The sequence below is a fragment of the Rosa rugosa genome, chromosome 3, assembly GCF_958449725.1.
Source record: "Rosa rugosa chromosome 3, drRosRugo1.1, whole genome shotgun sequence".
NCBI classification, from domain to species: domain Eukaryota; kingdom Viridiplantae; phylum Streptophyta; class Magnoliopsida; order Rosales; family Rosaceae; genus Rosa; species Rosa rugosa.
Window position 1 is genome coordinate 39,353,496 of NC_084822.1, and position 20,868 is coordinate 39,374,363.

The window sequence follows — 20,868 nt, forward strand, 5'->3', positions numbered from 1 at the left end:
CCAAGAGATGTAGGCAATTGCCATATTATTTTTGTAGTAGATGCCAATGATATTAGTCTTTCTTCAAAGTAGGCGTACTCAATGTAAGTGTGATGTCTAGGAAGGTTTTGAGATAAGTGGTACTTAAGTGAGCCTCGCTCCACCGACATCTCTCTACTCACCTGGTCACATTTACATTGGAATTACCGAAAGGAGTTAGACGACTACCATTGTTTTGCATTAACTAGTTTATTGGATTAGATTTCCTTTGGTTAAAGAAACGATGATGTAATTCCGTTTGGCTTATTAATAAAAGTTGAGTTCTTTTCTTTATGACTCCTTTTTAATTACGAGCTTTTCTTTTAGGAATGGATGAACTTCAATGTCTTGCGGATAGTGCAACTACGCACACCATTCTACGACATAGGCAATTATTCTTGGAGATGTTGCCTACATATTCATCTGTGACTACGATGGCTGGGCCATCAGGTTTAGTTCAAGGACATGGAATGGCCCAATTCCTTTTGCCTAATGGCACCTTGATTAAAGTCACTGAAGCTCTCTACGCTCCTAAGGCAAATCGAACCTTATTGAGCTTTAAAGATATTAGAGCCAACGGATTCCATGCGGAAATGCATAGTGAGAACGGAATAGAATTCCTTTGCATTACCTCTAATGATTGCGGAAGAAAGCGCATCTTAGAGAAGCTTATGTGTCAATCTAGTGGACTTTATGTCACTACAATTCGACCTATTGAATCCAATAATGTCATAAGAGAATATCTCTTGGGTTCAGACACATATTGGCTTTGGCATGACCGACTATGACATCCTGGTCGTGATATGATGCTCCGTATACTAAAGACTTCACACGGAGATTCATTCTTCAGAGTGAGAAGAAGCAAGAATTGAAAATTAATTCCAGCACTTAGCAAGACCGCAACAATTGCAGCATCTGGCGCTGCAGCCGTCTTGGGGCGCCATAGGGCCGCCCAAGTCCCATGTGATGACGCCATCAATGGCACCAACCATGAGCATGACGCCATGGTTGTTCCTTCCAATGGCCATGACTCCATAAACAGAAATTCCCATGGCTCGAACGCCATGATGGGAGATGTAGTCACACATTTTGCTTCTAATAGCGCTACAGACGCTCAGGCCCAACCAACATCATCATTGGTTGCTTCTAACGCCCCTCGCTCTTTCTGCAAAGCCTGTTCATTCGGGAAATTAGGACCGAGACCGTCCTACGCAAAGGATCCCAAAATACTCATTCCGTTCTTACAGAGAATCCAAGGGGATACCTGTGGACCAATTCAACCACCATGCGGACCTTTTAAATACTTTATGGTATTGGTTGATGCGTCGACACGCTGGTCACATGTCGCGCTGTTGTCCACTCGAAATGCTGCTTATGCTAAACTCCTCGCCCAGATTATTCGTCTACGGGCTCACTACCCTGACCATCCTATTAAGTCAATTCGACTTGATAATGCTGGGGAGTTTACATCGAAAACATTCAATGACTATTGCATGTCACTGGGGATTGATGTAGAGCATCCAATTCCCCATGTTCATACCCAAAATGGTCTCGCAGAAGCCGTTATCAAACGACTACAGATGATAGCCCAGACATTGGTTATGCGCACCAATCTCCCTGTTTCTGCTTGGGGATATGCATTATTGCATGCAACGACGCTAATTCGTCTTCGACCCACTGCAACCCAATCTTACTCTGCGTTACAGCTAGTGACTGGGTACGAGCCTGATATCTCGCACTTACGCATTTTTTGGTGTGCCATTTATGTGCCTATTACGCCGCCATAGCGTACTAAGATGGGTCCACAACGACGAATGGGCATTTATGTTGGATATGAATCTCCAACGATCGTCCGCTACCTTGACCCCTTGACAGGCGATCTCTTTACCGCTAGATTTGCGGATTGTCACTTTGATGAGATAGTCTTCCCATCGTTAGGGGGAGATAAGAACACAGATGTTCAACAGGAACGACAGGAATTGTCGTGGTCTGTCCCCACTATGTCTCATCTCGATCCCAGTACCGCACAATCCGAACTTGAAGTGCGAACAATAATCGAGCTCCAGAACGTAGCAGACACTCTGCCTGATGCCTTTTCTGATGTTGCCAAAGTGACGAGATCACACATACCTGCTGCAAACGTGCCTGCAAGGATCGATGTCCCAAATATTGGACATCACACCTCTCCTGTGACACCAGGAGATGGCGCCATTGCCCAACATGGCAATGATGTCGCATCTATGGCCGCAGGTCCCGCAAGAAAGCGCGGTAGACCGATTGATTCGAATGATACTCGCCCTAGAAAGAGAGCGAATGAGGCACAAACAAATCCTTTGATCATCGATACTCAAAATCCGTCCCATGAAAATGTTCCGGATTATGGTTATGTCCAAGAGACATCATTGGGGGACGCCTCAATGTCAGAACCTATCCCTGAGAACGTAGAGATCTCTGTTAATTACACTAGTGTACATGGGACATGGGAAAGAAACTCCATCATCATTGATGATGTATTCGCGTATTCAGTGGCGCGTGAGATTATTGAGACCGATGACATCGAACCACGCTCCGTTGATGAATGTCAACGTAGAGCTGATTGGCCAAAATGGAAAGATGCGATCCAGGCAGAACTTGATTATCTAGCGAAAAGAAAGGTATTCGGACCAGTTGTGCCAATACCGCCCAACACCAAACCAGTTGGTCACAAATGGGTATTCGTTAGAAAGCGTAATGAGAAAAATGAGATTGTAAGGTACAAAGCTCGCCTTGTGGCGCAAGGTTTCTCACAACGCCCTGGAATCGATTACGAGGAGACTTATTCTCCCGTAATGGACGTCATAACGTTCCGCTACCTTGTCAGTTTGGTAGTTTCCGAAAAACTGAACATGCAGCTTATGGATGTGGTTACTGCGTATCTATATGGGGATCTAGATACATAGATATACATGAAGATTCCAGACGGAATTCAGTTACCCAAATCAAGTGGCTCTAAACCACGGAGCGCGTTTGCGATTAGATTGAAACGCTCACTATATGGATTGAAACAATCCGGACGGATGTGGTATAACCGTCTAAGTGACTACTTGATTGGAAAGGGATATGTCAATAATGAACTGTGCCCATGTGTGTTCATAAAAAGGACAAGTTCCGGATTTGCAATAGTAGCGGTTTATGTCGATGACATGAACATAATTGGCACCCTTAAAGAGTTAAGGGAAACCGCTGAACACTTGAAATCCGAGTTTGAGATGAAAGATCTTGGGAAAACACGGTTTTGCCTCGGTTTAGAACTTGAGCACCATGGAGATGGTATCCTGATTCATCAATCAGCTTATACCCAAAAGATGCTTAGGCGTTTCAACACTGACAAGATTAAGCCTTCAAGCACTCCAATGGTCGTCCGTAGTCTTGATCCAAAGAATGATCAATTTTGTCCAAAAGATGACGATGAAGAAGTGCTAGAGGCAGAAGTGCCCTACCTAAGTGCAATAGGCGCATTATTGTACTTAGCACAATGCACAAGACCGGATATCTCATTCGTTGTGAACTTGCTAGCTAGATATAGCTCTACGCCAACACGACGCCATTGGACTGGTGTTAAAGATATCTTTCGATACCTAAGTGGTACGATCGATATGTGCTTGTTCTATCCCTACAAAGAGAAGATGGATTCGGACCCATCAAGTGTCAGGGACGCCATACATTGTGGACTGCGTTCCCTCTTCCCATCCCAAAACGATATAAGTGTTTTGGAAGGTTTTGCTGATGTTGGGTACCTCTCTGACCCACACAAAGGTCGCTCCCAAACAGGTTATGTTTTCACCATGGGAAAGACCGCGATATCTTGGAGGTCTACAAAGCAGACCTTAGTCGCTACCTCTTCGAATCATGCAGAGATTATTGCTCTTCACGAAGCAGTTTGTGAATGTATATGGCTTCGATCCATAGTTACGCATGTTCGGAGCAATTGTGGTTTGAAGTCTACCACAGATGAGCCAACAAGCATTTATGAGGATGATGTTGCTTGCATTGAACAAATGAAGCAAGGCTACATCAAAGGCGACAACACCAAGCATATATCGCCCAAATTCTTCTACAATCAGCAACAACAGAAGCTCCTCAAGATCAAAGTGAACCAGGTTCAATCTGAGGACAATGTGGCAGACTTGTTTACTAAGTCATTGCCCAAATCCGCGTTCGAGAAACATGTGGCAAGAATTGGCTTGCGGAAATTATCTGAACTCTCATGATCGTAATCATCAGGGGGAGGCGCAGACATCAGGGGGAGATGTCTACATGTTCGTCTCGAAACGTGAAGGGTGTGTTGTGCTCTTTTTCCCCTTCGACCGAGGTTATTTTTGTCCCACTGGGTTTTTGTTACTCGGCAAGGTTTTTAAGGAGGCAACGAGAGAAGCACCGCGTTTGGGCAACACAAGGGGGAGTGTTCAAGTAAACCCTAATTTGTGTTTGGCCCAAACTCTAGGTTACTTGACCTAATGGTAATAGGGTTTAATTAGAAGAATCTAGAGATTATCTTTCCTTGTATGATTCAGACTCTATGCATTGTAATCCTCTATATAAAGAGTCCCCTATTATCAATGAGAACACACATCGAATTTCTCTCAATTTCAGTTTCTCTACAACATCAACTAAAATATTACACAAAAAATAAGTAGTAGTAAACTAATGACATAATTTATTTCATATATAATTTACGAAAGAAACATGTGTGTATGTAACGACCTATTCTTGCTTTAGATGAATATATGTATATATATCGACACCCGGCTTCGTGTTTGATTCAAAAAAAAAGAAACATGTGTATATGTATCATATTAACAATACCATTGAAAATGAGCTTAATTAGCTAGAAGGATTAAGGCTTCCAGAGCTATAGTGATAAAAATACAAAAAATTATTAGATGAGAGCAGAGGCAGAGGATGATAGTGGGAAGATAAGTCTAAGACAAAATGGATAATAGGTGACACTCGAGAGCTACTTTTTTTTTTTTTTTTGGTGAAGAACTTCTTCATTTTTTGAGTGAGAAAAAATCCATCAAAATCTCTTGGGAAGTGGTTGGATTGTTTTTGAGTTTTGATACGTATAAAAAGCACTATAAAATCCTCCAAAATCCAGCATTTAATGAAATCCTTAAAAATCCGTATACTTTTGAATATCTGCAGATTTGAATGGATAATTTTAAATCTTAATTGAATACATCAAGATTTTAAAGAATTGTTTAAAATCTCAATTGAATACCCATAGATTTTCAAAATACAAAAAACTCTTGTAGACTCTTAAATGAATACACCCCCCTAAATTAAGCAATTGTCTCTCCTCCATCGCATATTTCCTGCATCGTCTTTTAACAATCTATCAGTAACAGAATACAAAAACATGCTGCAGTTCTAATCTCAGTAATGTGGTCTTCTCTTCTATCATATCAGTCTCTGAATCCCCTGTTCCAGTCCTTCAACCAAGGCATTTGGTCAAGCACGTGAGGAACACATTGGATTATTCAAGCAAAATCTACGATGAAACGAAAAGGCCAAACACCATATTGAACTTCAACAAGCATGATTGGATCCACAGGAAATTAAACGTTTTACCAAGTAACCATTAATACAAATATGCCCAGAAACCTAGTGCAACTTTTACAATGTCAAAACTAGTCTTCATATGAAGCTTTTCCCTTTTAGCAATTTAAGTAAAAGCAAAGTATGAACATATGGAGAAAATGCATATGCAAGCATGGGTTTCTATACATTTGTTTACAAAATATACATAAACCCAAACCCGAAAATCCAGTGCAAACAATGTACATCTGAATGAGGGCATCTCCATAGAATACCACGACACAAGTGAAACAAGGAAATAACCCAGCTATGGAAACTTGAACCACTTTACAAGAAGCAAGTTGCATTCAAGCAGAGAAACCAGCTTCCATTGCTTGTAAGATTGGAGCAGTATTGAACCTGAAGTTTCTGAAGCTCTTGCCAGGTCCTATGTCAGGAGGATGGACATCAGGTTCAGGTTTAGTTGATTGGCTCTCCATTATCATGTTGCTACTCCCTATTGAGCTGTTTTTTGCTCTCCACACACTGATTCCTAAAAATGATGAAAGAAAAAGCTCATGAGCAAAAGCAGAAAAAGAATATCCACATAACCTGTACTATAAAAATCAAAGGCATCTTGTTATCAAAAGAAAATGCAATTGTGGATCTGGAAACATCAGAGCATCCAGTTTCATGTGCTCAGCTATGATTGAATCCATAGACTATACCAGTACCATTTTACACAAAGAAAACCAAGACGTCTCTTGGCAAATCAATCATGCTCATATGCTTTGGTTTCTCCAAGATTATGCCATTCATCTGTTCTTTTCCTCTTTTAGTTTTATTTCACAAGTTTATTATAAACCTGAAGTTTATAGGCTATAAAGACATGAAAGTGGGAGGGAGAACCTCTCAGAGGCATATCAGGTCTTGGAGCAGTTGGGGGCTGATGTTTAAAGATCCATGACTTCAACGATCTGCATGAAGACAAGGTGCCATTAGACATTATTAAAAATGTTGGAACACTTTAGAAGATAATAAATTATATATCGAAAGTACTTACGCCAGAAAAGGTGACACCATGTAAAGCTTGAGGCCGGTGATACCACGGGATATCACATCATCACTTGCTGGCTGAAGATCATCCAGCCGATGCCATGCAATTTCCTGCAAACAGATAACAAAAGCTGTGCGCTTAACATGTGATAATGTGCAAGATACAAGTTATATATATACTACATGGAAACGATGAATCAATTTAACAAATACTTAGGTATTTATCACGTTGATTACCAACTTATAACTTTCAATGTAAACTACAAGTTCTTATCTTCTGGAATAAATTTTGCCAACCAATAGAGAACAGTAGGCAAAACCAGAATTGATTTATAAATGTTGTTGCATTAAGAATCACATACACTGATCTCCTTTTTGGTGAGTGGTGCAAAGGCTGTATCTTCCCTTACACCAGCAATAATGTAGAGTCGCACCCTTTGCTGTCCAAATATAACTTCAATGTAATCATCTATTTTAAGAAGTTTAGTAACATCAAATCCTGTTTCTTCATGGACCTGCATTCAAAGCAAAAAATCCAGGCTATTTAACAACAGAGGAGAGGAAAAACCATATGATAGTCTAGGGGCATGCTTTCAGATGGAAAAATGACGCGCAACACTTTCTGATGCAAAGTGTAATCGAATAACATTCCTCATCAGTGAAAAACATTACGAAACAAAGCAAATTACTTCAGCCATAGATCTTAGTTTCTTAGTACTAAAAAAATCTATAGTAAAATTTACTAAGCTGACATAATAATCCATAGTAAGTTATGCAATTTCCCATAGGATGAAGCCATTACACCAACCTCCTTTCCCAAAAATTCTCTCATGGAGGGTCGCACTGTCCTACTCCATATCACAGATTTGGGGAAAATGAAGTTGGGGTACTATCCCAAAGCTGCTGTTAGCGTGTAATAAAGTATACGGCAAGAGTATTGCTACAGAATAGATATGAATCCTCAAGCCATGGTGCATGCGGTTTATTTGATATGCTCTGCCTAATAGCAGTGATCTTATCAACTCAAGCAGATGAGAGCCCATATGTCATGCAATATAAAATCTAAAATTATAATTTTAGGTTTGTAAACCATACTTACCCCCTACCCTAGCAACACATCCACAGGTCATACAAAAACATAAGATTTGTCCTACCTATTATCTCACTTGCAAATTTTTGCACATTATGCTGCAACCACACAAGAATGTAAAGTGCTAAAAATATCATTTACTATGTTTCAAATTCACTGGTTCCTGGCTGTGAAATCTCAGTTTAAATCTCAACAAAAAAAAAAAAAACTGGATAAAGAAAGAGAACTGCATAAGAAAGAATCTTACTTCTCTGATGGCACATGCATGGTCTTCCTCGTCTTTGTTCTTTTTGCCACGAGGAAAACTCCAGCTTGATCCTTTCCATCCCTTCACTAGTATGCACTGCCAATTGGACAAACACAAAATAAAAATAAGCACAGGTCAAAATGAAAATCATACTTTTCATGTAAGCTCACATAGTTCGCTGTTCACCACTGCATATAACAACATCTTATCATATCAAATTATCAACTACTCATCAAACTTAGAATTATGAAATGACTTGCCACATTTGAAATATAGTTTTACGAAAAGTTGTTCATGTTAAAAATCAAAGTTCAAGAATCATTCAAAAAATTCTCACCCTTTCATAGGTTTCATCCAAAATGATTGCTCCAGTTACAGGAACCTTAACCTTGTAAGAAGTGAAGTCCTTAAATATGTCGTCTATATGGGCAACATAAGGTTTAAGAACATCACAGCTGTTAAACACTGCAAGATATTAAGGAAAATCTGAATACACTAATGATCCATGCTCTTCAAATCAGTAATCGGATTATTGGTTGACCCGGTAAACATGATTTTCAGGTCACCATAAATGACAATGCAGGGAAGAAACAGAAGGACTAGCATGGAGAAGGGGATATAACTTGAGAGGCACAAATTACAATGGGGTGTCATTAAGACAACGCTTCCAGAGTAATCTAAGACTGTAAATCATACAAGATATCCAAACATAGAATATTTTGGTTTAGTATGGCGATGATCTACATGAACATGACTTGGTACAACACAATTTCTTTTCAATTATATCAAAACAATAAATAAATAAATAAATAAATAAGTAAATAAAAGAATCCACAAATTAAAAAAGAAAAAGGATCAACTAAATGATCCACATGCATGTGACAATAAATAGAAATGATGACAAAGCAACTTGCTTTCCTATTAAACTACATATTATTGATCAAGGATTTGAAGGGGCAGCCATGTGTAGATTACATACAAAAAAAATTGGAAAACAAATATGACTCAGTTAGCATTCACTTGACAATAGACTGCAAAGGATACATAAAGAAGTAAACTCCTTCAAATTAAATGACTTCAGCGATGGATTTTTCTCCACTGAGTTGTCTTCATAAAACCAATGAGCATACTCCACTAGAAATAAAATCCTCTCAAATGATTGTAGGTCTTCTTTTGGAACGTTTAGAACAAACCGACTGCAAGCGAATTAGTAAGATAAATTAGGCTTAGATGTCTGTCAAAGGGAATCAGACTAACATAGATAAAGCATAAGCAATGCATTAGCAACAAGAGCCAATGGGGAAGAGAAAAGCAATAGGCGATGAAATTTATGCATGACTAGGATGTTGAATGAACAAGAAAAAAATAAGTATAAAGAAAAAGTTCTGTATCTAATCGAATAGATAGAGAAGTATGTACTCGTGCAAACCTGCAGAGATCATCAAGGAGTTCCTGGGGAGGAAGGCCATTCTTTAGCGGAGCACTTGAAGACCGGGGAAGGCCAGACATGGTGGCTTCCCGGTGGTTTCTGATATTTTCAAAAAAAAATCAAGTATCAATGTGGATATACCAGGCTATGCTCAAATTTGCACTAACACACAAAATTATGTATAGAATCTGTAGAAAGATTCTTTCATGAAATTTATGAAAACACTGCCATCTCTTTTCTTTCTCTTAGTTTTGATCAACTTGCTTGGATTTAATAAGTCTTTTCATGCATTTGTGAAATCCAATTAGAGCATGCACTTCACTTCGGGGAATAAATTGAATAACAATCTTTGTATTGATACAAATAAACCAAGGTTAGTTTCTATACCCCTAGATCTTCCAACATAAGCACAGCAGCCAAACCAATTGATTTAACAACCATGACTCAATGAACCCCTTTACCATTCAGGACTTTTAGTAATTATATGTAAATTTGGATGAAACTTGGACAGCATAACCACCTCAAAGCCACTCCAACTTAATAGTTAATACCATCTAGCAGAATCCTAAGATACTCCTATACCACTTGACCAGCCTAGTGTTTTCAAATGCAACATTAAAAGGGTAAGTTCTCAAGTAATTAACCAAAATTGAACAAAGTATTATCAGCTTAAGCCTTTTCTTGTCAGAAATATCAGCTTAAGCCTTTTCTTGTCGGAATTATCTGTTTGAGCTAATTGTAAGCATGAATTTGTCAAGAAAAAAAAAATCTCTACTGTAAGAGATTTTCCACCTTAAAACTACTTAGAAAAATGTACAAATTCACGTATAGAAGAACAGAACAATATAAGATGAAAGCACATTGCTAATGAAAAGATATATATTTGAAGACCTTTTCTGTTGGATCTGCATGCCCTATTGCTAAAATTGAGAGAAACGACTCCAAAACTGTTGGACAGAGAGAGATATAATGCAAATTAGGAGAGAACAAAATACCTTGCTGAGTTTCTATGTTCTCACTTTAAGAGTGGGACAAGAGTGAAAATGGAAATTGGTTAAAGAATTTCTTTGGATTCCCAAAACTGAAAGTGGGACTGTGGGAGCAGAAAAGAATTGCTTCTAATTGATTCTATAATTGTACAAATTGTTTTCCCTTTGCTATCTTTCTACTAAAAGAAAAACAAAAATTAACACAAATGCAACTTTGATGATATTCTTTCATGCACTCTTCACATATAAGTAGGGACAAAATTGCACAATTATAAAACTCTTTTTTTTTTTTTGGAGAGAGCACAACTATAATACTTGGAATAGATTTGTAATCAAATAACGATGTAATGCATTTATTGATATATCTACAGCCCTAAATTTCCACCATATCACCTAAACAAGCTATCCGAGCCAAGTTCATTTGAACCAAAACTCAGTTGAAAGTTGAAACCCACTCAGCCTATGATATGATCTAGCGGAATCCTCCTATACTTCTACTCTTCCACACTAGCTAAGTAGTTGAGCTCTTGCTCCGAGTCTACTTGACCCAAAATTGAATAGAGCTGTGGTTTAAGCTTTATTTTCCTCATTACAGTGATCATGAACCTGCATTGTGCAAATACACAGCGTATTGCCTAAAGCCCTAGAATTTTCACTAATACGGTCAAAATAAGTAAGCTAGCAGCACCAAATTGAATTAACAATCATGACTCGGTGAATATCTTTACCATTAAGGCTTTTCAGCATTTCTATTAAATTGTAAGGGAGGACATACCCACGACAAAGCCACTCAATGTAGTACCATCAAGCAGAATCCTACGATACTTCTATACCACTACACCAGCCTATGTTTTCAAATCTTTTTTTTTTTTTTCTTTGCTTTTCCGGAACAAACTTTTATAAACACATAGGAGAAGAATGCAGAGTAGAAGATGAGGGCACTACTATGAGCGGTGGTTGATTCCTATAAGCTAGGACTTGGGGTTTGGAAGGAATTTGTTTGACCAGGAGATGGGGCAGTTGATCTCTTTGTTAGGGATGCTGGAGAGTGTTACACTAGTGGACTCTAGATTAGACTTAGCTGTGTGGAAGTTTGATTCTAATAATCCGGTCTTTTCCTGCAAATGGTTTCTCTTTGAACATACTTGCTTCCCAACTATGAGCCAGCAGGAAAGCCAAAATTCCTCCCAAAGTCAAAGCTTCGGCACGATTGCATCCCATTCTAAAACTCAATGCATATGACTAGTTGGTACAAGGTGCCCACTGGTTGGTTAGCTTACAATCATCACCACCCACAAGTGGTCACTCAACGATCCTCTTATTCATTTCCAACCACTAATAATTTCTGCCACAAGGTCATTGCCATAGGGCAACGAAAACTCAAAAGGAGAACTAAATTCACTAAGGAAGCCACTAATTCTACTCATCACTAAGATTCCTTCGAATCCCCAAGTTTCAAAGAGTAGCACAATCCCAAAACTCTATCAAGATTTGGTGTTGAGAATGTTACCTGGATCGACGGTGGGTCGAGGATTATTCGAAAATTCGCGTTCAACTGAGACACATAGAGAGAGAGAGAGAGAGAGAGAGGGACAAGGATCAGAAATTCAGAATCATCGCAACACTGAAAAGAAGAGAAGGGCGGGCGAGAGCCTAGTTACCTTTGACACAGAGAGCTTGGGCTTTTGCTCTCTCACTCCGACTCTACTTGCTTCTACTTGCTCACCTACGCTTCTATTTTTCTTTTCAGTTTTCACAAGGGAGGTTTTATTTTAATTTTTTTGAAATAAGGGCCAGTACGGCTGCCTTCAAACTGTGACCATTAATGAAACCGTAGAATACATAGGAGACATTGTGCATAATCCTCAAAATATTAATGAAACCGTAGAATACATAGGGTACATTGTGCATAAACCTCAAAATACAATGAACATCAAGAGAATATCCTGAAATAATAACCGGAGTCTCAACTAAGCATATGTATTCAAAAAAAAAAAAACACTAATTAGCGAAGAGTGCACGAGAATGGAGGTTTTATTCATACATCTAAATTTTGTATTTGGACCTCCTCTCATAATTTTATCATTAAACTTCCAACTTTACCCTTTATTTTTCGTTCTTATTTTCTTTTATCTTCTATCTTCTACCTTCTACGACTCCCTCCGTCGAGCAGAGCCGCTGCGCAAAAAACTTAAATATTTGAAATCTTTAACCAATCTACTTGTTGTTGTCTTTCGAGTGGTCCTGATCATAATCTCTTCTTTCTCCACTCTATGGAGGTTAATTGTTATTCATGATATGATTCAATTTCAGTTTATCTCCAAAACTTCTTACTCTTATTCACTGTAGAGGGAGAACAATTGTCATTCATGATATGATTTCTAAACTATTACTACTTTATTTGTGGCGTTTATATGTGACTTTAGCATACTGGTTCTTTGTCTCATGTCTTATAATTTGACGACGTCAATCTTGTTTAATGGATTTTAGGTTTGTTAACCATTTCATTCTGGGTTCTTGTCCTCATCTTAATTAGCCTAATAGAGTTGGAAATAACAGAATACTACGAGTCTATTGTAGTGAATATTTCCATTAGTTTCGCTGAAGCATACACCGAGAACAATGTGAGAGGATTGAGGTTGGACATCATGCATTAATCTTCGGGTACTTGAGTTGGGATGGTGTTTGGGTATTTTTTTTGTTTGGGGATAAAAAAAAAATTCTAAATTTCAAAAATGTTTGGAGGTCCAAATATTAAATTTGGATGTATGAATAGAAGAAGCACCATTTTCAGAAGAGAAAAATTCAGTCGCCGTCCCCAAACTATTCTGCCAATGCCAATTTGATACCCGAACTCTCAAAAGTATCAATGTGATACCCAAACACGTATTTTGACATCAACGTGATACTTCCGTCAAAAATTCCTAACGGGGCCGTCTGTTTGCTGACGTGGCAAACACGTGAGTCTTATGTGATATTTTTATCAGGGGCAGAATAGTCTTTCACTACTAAGTAATTAAATAAATAAAAAAACACAAAACAAGGTGAGAGAGAGAGAGTGAATTCGGGAGAAACCCCCCCCCCCCCCTTCTTTCTCTTTCTCTTCTCTTCTCTTCAGACCCGGAACCCATTTCCGGTGGAATCACCGCCGCCGGCCTCATCACCGGCTATTAGAGGATTCTCTCTTCCTCCTCTTGCATGTAAGGTAAGATTTCTGAATTGGGTAGCCTTGATTTGAGAAGAAATCGAAGAGGGATTTCCAGAAAAGGGGGAAATCGGAGATTCCTTCGATCTCCGGTTTCCGGCGGGTTCCGACCGGATTTCTTTGGGATTTTTGTTGCTGGGTCGAAGCTAACCTTCATCCCTAACCTCTTGCAGCTTTTCATGATCGGTGGAGGAAGATTTGAAGGTGTTTGAGAGTGTGAACAGTGGCGTGAACAGTAACTAACGAGTTCTGGTTTTTTTTTGGTTGATTTTTCCGGCCAAATCCTTGAGAATTGTTGATTGTTGCAGGTATAGAAATTGTTGGGTGTATTGTGGAGATGATTTTGAGATAAATAGGTTGACCAGAGGTCGAAGTTGGTAGGGGCGGTCTTTGTAGAGGTCGAAGTTGGAGATGGAGCCTCCGGGGCCGCCGCTGATTTCGTTGGAGGAGCGGCTGCTGGCGTCGGAGTCGTGGTGGCGGAAGTGGTCGAACGGCCTTGATGGTAGCGGTGGCCGTGGGTTCATCGACTGCTTGGGTCGCCGGCTGCCTCTGATATTGACCTTGAAAGTTTTCAGGTGGGATTCCAATTTTGGGAGTGGAGATGGGAGATTAAAATTTTGGATTAGAAGTTGAATTGTTTGTTCTTGTTTTCTCAATTTGAATTGGATTAGAAGTTGTCAAATTGCTGCATTTGCATGTAATGTGATATTCTTGATGTTGGGGGCGGTAACTGTGGTCGGGGCCGAGCTCACGTTCGAGGCCGAAATCGGAATTCATTTTGGGGTGAGTGGTTGGTGGCTGGTGGCGGAGCTTGCTTCGGAGGTGCGGCGGTTTAGTTAGAACAGAAGAAGAAGAAGAAGAAGAAGAAGAAGAAGAAATGAAAAGAAAAAGAAAAATAAAAATGAATTAACAAAAACAAAAGGGTAAGTTGGTCTTTTAATTTTTTTTTTTGTCTCCACGTGCTTGCCACGTCATCAAATAACGGAGCCGTTAGGAATTTTTGACGGAAGTATCACGTTGATGTCAAAATACGTGTTTGGGTATCACATTGATACTTTTGAGAGTTCGGGTATCAAATTGGCCTTGGCAGCATAGTTTGGGGACAGTGACTGAACTTTTCTCTTTTCAGAATGCTTGAGTCTCACAATATATCCTTAATTAAATTAGAATTTCAAGAATAATTTTAATCACTTTTTTTAATAAATCATGATAGAAAATTCATTAATACTAATATCAGAATGACCATTACATACTCTTCTGCTATCTTTAATAATTTTAATTAGCTAAATATTTAAAAAATATTGATTAGTCTTGAATTCATTATGTCTTTTTCCTTTCAATAGGTAATTTTCAATCTTGTAATTGGAAAGATATCTCAAGAATTTATAATCAGGCAGTCTGTGGCTACAATCGCACTATCTTTAGTGCCGTGAATGTTTTTTTTTTTTTTGGCAAACCTCGATGAACGAGGAAATTTATTAAAAAAAGAAAAGTAAACAACGCGGGGGGACATAAACCTTACCCAAAAAAAACACGAAAAATGAGGTACAAGAGAAACAACCTTGGCTTTACAAGCCAGTAAAACAAACAATTAATAGAAACGAAAATTAGGAAGACCCAACCAATCACGACTACAAAAAGAAGTAATAAATGGGAGCGGTAGATCCCACCAAACCAAACCTGTGCAGTTGACGCCGGCCATGATGTGCAGTTGAAAGATATGCGATGAGTAAAATTGCATATGAGAGATACGGTGCAAGCGATTTCTCCAATGTATGCTAAGCGGCCAAGGTACTAAAGATGGAGAGCACATGAAGTTAAGAACAATCTCATAATCCACTTCCAACCAAATATGTTTCCACTCTTTCACCCAAGCCAATTCAATACCTTGAATAACAGCCATCACTTTAGCGGCAACCGAACTTGGGATCTCTGAATTTGAGCAGTACTAGTGCCGGAATGGTTTTTCCCCACTTTTGTAAAAGATTCAAGTTAAACCAATGGAGTGTGATACTTTTTCCTTGTTGGTTGGGTTGTGGCACGGTTTAACGAGTCATTATATATTTCTTCATTGTAAGTCGATTCCTCTTCTTGTCAAGAATAAAATAAAATGGATGTTATAAATATTTAAGCACACTTGATGCAAAATTACAAATACAAGTAAAAGCTAGCATCACAGATGATTCAGACAAATATACAATTCTAGATAAATCATACAAATGATCCACTTTTTGCAGAATGGTTGTCAATCCATTAATAATATGAAAATGTAGGTAACAACATATCATGACCCACCATCGCGGCTTACGTCAAATTTGAGTTATGCAAGGTAACTCTAAAACAACTTAAATGTAAATACACTACAATAAAGCGCTAGAACCAAAGTAACCAAGATAATATAAGGGTGATGGGCCAAGGGTCGTCCTAACTTATTTGAAAATACTTAGGACCACCCTACGTAGAGGGGGCTTCCCTAGAGTCTATACTAGCTGAAAGGGCCCAAATACCCTAACCCTAACCACAAAAAACAGGAACTTTACAAAATAGCCCAATTCATCAACCCAAACCCTAACACTAGGGCCAAGGCCCAAGTCCAAAACAGCAAGCCTAGCAGCAAAGTAGGCCCAATGCCCTAGTCCAAAACAAAGCGTCGCAGATTTGATCTGCTGCCAACAGCTGTGAACACACAACACCGCCGTCACCAGCAGTGAAGCCGCCAACACCAATTTGTGAGGCCATCAACTCCAGGAGTGAACCCGCCCACACATGAAACCACCAGCAGTAAAGTCGTCATCACCAGCAAAACTAGAAATCCAAACAACACTAACAGTGAAGCCACCATCGCCAACAAAGCCACCACCATCACCAACGAAGCCGCCACTACCACCAGTAGCCCAACAACTACCAGTCAAACGACCATCGTTAATCCTCATGATTCAACAGGGATCGCCATAACCACAACTAACAAAAATTGCCTCCATTGCCAATAGGTCGTAGTTCAGAAGCATCGCCGCTGATGACACAAGAACCAACCCTTCAAAAATAATGGAGATAATGGTACAAGCACCCATGATTCGAACCAGGCTGGATTGGAAATTCGGAAAAGACAATCTGAGTGCAAGGCTTGATAGCGGCTTCACCAAAGAGAAACGAGAGCATACTTTTTGCAAATGATCCACTCTGAGCATCTCCAACTACTTCCCTATAAAATCCTTATTCTGTGGATTTAAAAGTTAAAATCTTTATAATTTTTCTTTCATAATTCCAACAGTTTCTCTATCATATTCTCCATAATTTATTATCCATGATTAAATACAATAATATTTTTAAAATTTTAAAAATGTAGTCAAATAATTAATTATGGAAATAAATATAATTTGAAAAGAGAAGAGTATAAATAGTGAAAACTTCCTAAATGATTATTCCCTATAATTTTAGAGTTTGCTGTAAATATAGAGATTTTTGTTTTATCTTTCTTCACTTTCTTTAAAATGGAGATATGTATTTTTTTTTTTTTTAGCAATATCATGTTGATATATAATAATACTCAGGCCAGAATGGACCATTACATATCCTCCCTCTACTGTCTATAGGTAGATAAAAAGTTTGTGGTAACCACAGCAATACATAGATTAGATCTGATCATTTAACGGTACTCATGCTCACTTATTCAAGAAAGCCTATAAACTATGTTACAAAGACAAGTAAATAGGCTAAGTTTTTTTTTTTTTTTTTTTTTTAAAGAGGATCAAAGGGTTTCACTCCTGCCCCCATGATGACTCGAACCTATGACTTCGTACATAGGTAGTGGGTGCTCAGTAAATAGGCTAAGTTCAAAAGCAAATAAACTAAATTTTCTCCTTGCCCTTAACACTAGGGCTTGGAGGTTTGCTAGGACATATTACACTTAGCACTTCTTCAGCAGATACCTTCTTAGTCTTGGAAGGATTTTTGTTCTTCGACCCCAAAGGCCTACCCTTCTTCTTCTTGATTTGCAGCGTTTGCTCTTTTGGGATTGTACCCTCTTTGGGAACCAGAACTCCTCCTGGAGTTTCAACCAAACCAAGAGATTTAGCAGAGAATTTGGTGTGGAACTCCAGGACTTTCAGCTTCTTTGGTATCATAGCTATACCCTATGATGTTTCACCTAGTAGAAACTTGAGTTTCTCTGGGGAAGAGAAAGGGGAAGCTGGCCTGCTACGCTTCAAATTTGCCGGTACCTCCTCAAAATGTACCAGAGCTAGGGCATCCTTACTAGTACCCTCAGTTCGATCAGCTCGAGTCTCCAAACCTGTGTTTCGAATAACAATTGGCTTTTGAGGCTTGTTGCCATCATATGAGCCAAACAGATTACGTGCTACAAGAGATAGTAAAGGTGTTTGCACACCCTGAAATTAGAATGCTCCATTGACAAACCTGTTTTCAGCAAATCCCATGAATGATTTTGGCAATGGTAGGCGCACCTGCTCTGTCTCCTCAGAAGGCTTACACGGTGAGACCGCCTGACAATTAAACACCTTAGGCATGGTATATTAGATTACACTTCCTGCATTTACCAATCAAGTTTTCGAAAAAGAAATCTATCTCAGCCACGACTTCCGAAGCAAGCTTGAGGGTCATTTTCTAGAAGAAAGGTTTGGAGATTTCATGTGCTACCAAAACCCTAATCTTACTAGAGTTGTCAAATAGCTTTTGATCTAACTCCTGGTACGTCCCAGCCATGGAAGCCACATTCATGATCGTCTATTTCTCTTCCAGAGCCGGTGGGATGTTATTAATTCTCACCCAAAAGTACAGGGTTTCCAGCGGTACCGATTAAGGCACAACAAAGCCATCATAGTCTTGCATGATCACAGGAGCTTTGTTGAAGTACCACGCCCCCCCCCCCCCCCATGAGTACCTTATTTCGATCATTTCGATGATCGAAAGAGAAGACATACCGGTTTGGAGACCGATATTGGACCTTGAACGAGCCATCTAGCACCCAAATACGTCGAAAATGACGTTGCAGATCCACAGTATTGCATGCTTTCCTCGTCAAAAGACGTGCCAGCAAGAAAGCTTGGGATCCCTGCTTGGTGGAACCGTCAGCCATGTGGGAGATATCAATGATATCGCCTCAGGCAGAGCTAGGGAGGCAGCAAAAGTGGCTGTGACATCCTCGATGGAGGCCATCTGGCTGTAAGAGGAGGCATCGTAAGTAGATCAGCGCTAGGGTTTCATTGTTTTTGGAGCGCGGCAGAGAGGCAGCGCTAGGGTTTTCTTTGAAAGAAATAGATAGTGATAAAAGAACATGGGCTATAAGATAGTAATATTACTATGTGAAACTGATCTACAAAAATGTATTAATATCGATGCATCAAAATTAATAGTCGGTACAATTTTTCTATCTTAGAAAGCAAACCGAAAGTCTTACGAAAGGTCGAGATCATCTCAAGTCTAAAATAAGCACAAATGGAGATATGTATAGGGACGCTATTGAAGTAAAAAAAAAAAAAAAAAAAAAAAAAAAAAAAAAACTTATTTTTTCCTAAATTAGAGAAAAAAACAAGATATTTTTCTTAAAGGAAAGACGACAAGCTATATTAAGTGAAATTGAAGAGTGTATGGAGCGATGCAAACGCATCGAAAGAAAACAATGAATTACAAGATGCGCAAACACATCTAATTTTAAAGAGTAACCAGAATATGACTAAATGTCTTATGAACATAACTAGAAGCCGAAAGACCAAGAACTGCACCGCATATATCAATTCAGTAGTGAAACTGTAGTAGTAACCATAACCAGAACCATAATCGTAACCAGAGAGATATACCCAGGCCACCTAGACAAGCTTTCCCTATACTCCACCGGTGCCTCACGACCCTCCAATGTACTGAATCGAGTATAAGGATCAATCGTTCCTTTAGCACCCCAAACAAGCTGCTACACTGGAGAACAAGCATACGCTGCCACTCACAGTCGCTGCACTCCAATCCTGACAAAATAACTACATAAACGATTTAAATGCATTTAAGCCTTTATGGTTTTAAGAAAAAACATGGTTTGAATGCATCATGATGTTGTCATTGACTATATATCTTTTTCTCTTTCTTTTATTTGAATAAAAGAAGAGATTTTATTCGTCACATATGATTAATATCATATAAAAGAACATCCAAAATGAATTATGGAGCATGAGTAAGCCAATTACATTCTACATTGTTCTCAAAACTATGATTAGCCAACCGATATGCATCTCTGTTTGTTGCTTGATGAGCAAATTGAACAACTTATATAGTTAGGAGTAGCTTGAAGTAGGAACTTGATATATTATTTGTTGTACATATGTCAAAGGATTGACAGTATACTAGTATAGTATTGTTAGACAATGATAAAAAATATTTTGTACTGTATGAGAGCGAGAGAAAGAGTGTGTGAGAATGCATGATGTGGTGAGTGATATTGTCGTACATGTAGCTTCTGAAAAGTTTGCAGGAAAAAAAAATGGTCGTGTTGAAAAGAGAATTGTGGTGAGAGACAAAACAGAAACTATGAAGTTGATGGATTAGCCTAAGTATAGCGTTTATGAGCAATCTATTTATTGCAGTTCACTGAGTATCAATGGGCTTTGTCAGCTTTTACTGTTGAGATCTGCTTTAAGCCTTTAAGTATTTGGATTCTATTGGAGCCTCCACCCATAATTTTCAACCAAATGGAAGATCTCAAAGTTATAGAAATTGAGTATATGTCTCTGTTGTCACTAGTGCCATCACTTGCAGTTTAAAAAAACCTTCAAACAGTGCGTTTGGAATGGTGGAATCACTTGGGTGATGTATTTGTCATTAGGGAGCTAAAGACACTCATGATGCTCAGTTTGAGTAGCTCCAACATCAAGCAATTGCCTAATACATTTAAAAATTTGTCTAATCTGAGATTGCTTGATTTGTCCCATTGTTGGAAGTTTGAAATAATTTCACTAGGTGTGATATCAAGTTTATCCTGACTAGAAAAATTGTACATGTGGGAAAGCTTTGGCAATTGGGTGGTTGATAAACTAGCCCAGACCGAAACAACCAATTGGATCTCTCAATTGGAGGCTGAGGAAAGAGCTGGACCCGAACAAGTGGATAAGTGGAAGAGAATCAACAAATTGGCGGTTGAACAACCTACAGTCAATGACGGACTAATTAAATTCGTAGTATAACTTGTTTATTAGTTCTTGATCAAGTTTTTCCTCCTCTATATATATATATATATGGATTAAATATTTGTTACTCCTCAAACTTTTGCCTGAA

At 38.8% G+C, this 20,868-nt stretch overlaps 1 protein-coding gene across 2 annotated transcripts; it reads right to left on the reverse strand.

Annotated features, from left to right (window-relative positions):
- Positions 1-5,579: 5,579 nt before the first annotated feature.
- LOC133740954 (mRNA-decapping enzyme subunit 2) lies at positions 5,580-12,142 on the reverse strand. 2 transcript variants are annotated; one of them, XM_062168890.1, is made up of 10 exons: positions 12,047-12,142; positions 11,896-11,940; positions 9,397-9,495; positions 9,012-9,163; positions 8,305-8,432; positions 7,968-8,063; positions 6,993-7,145; positions 6,638-6,741; positions 6,484-6,551; positions 5,580-6,127 (listed from the first exon to the last, which is right to left on the reverse strand). In XM_062168890.1, the coding sequence occupies exons 3-10, from the start codon at positions 9,474-9,476 to the stop codon at positions 5,943-5,945; spliced, it is 966 nt and encodes a 321-aa protein (XP_062024874.1). In that variant the 5' UTR covers positions 9,477-9,495; positions 11,896-11,940; positions 12,047-12,142; the 3' UTR covers positions 5,580-5,942. The 2 variants fall into 2 exon arrangements, with proteins under 2 accessions (XP_062024874.1, XP_062024873.1); XM_062168889.1 differs by lacking the exons at positions 11,896-11,940; positions 12,047-12,142 and adding an exon at positions 10,288-10,309.
- Between the last annotated feature and the right edge of the window lie 8,726 nt (positions 12,143-20,868).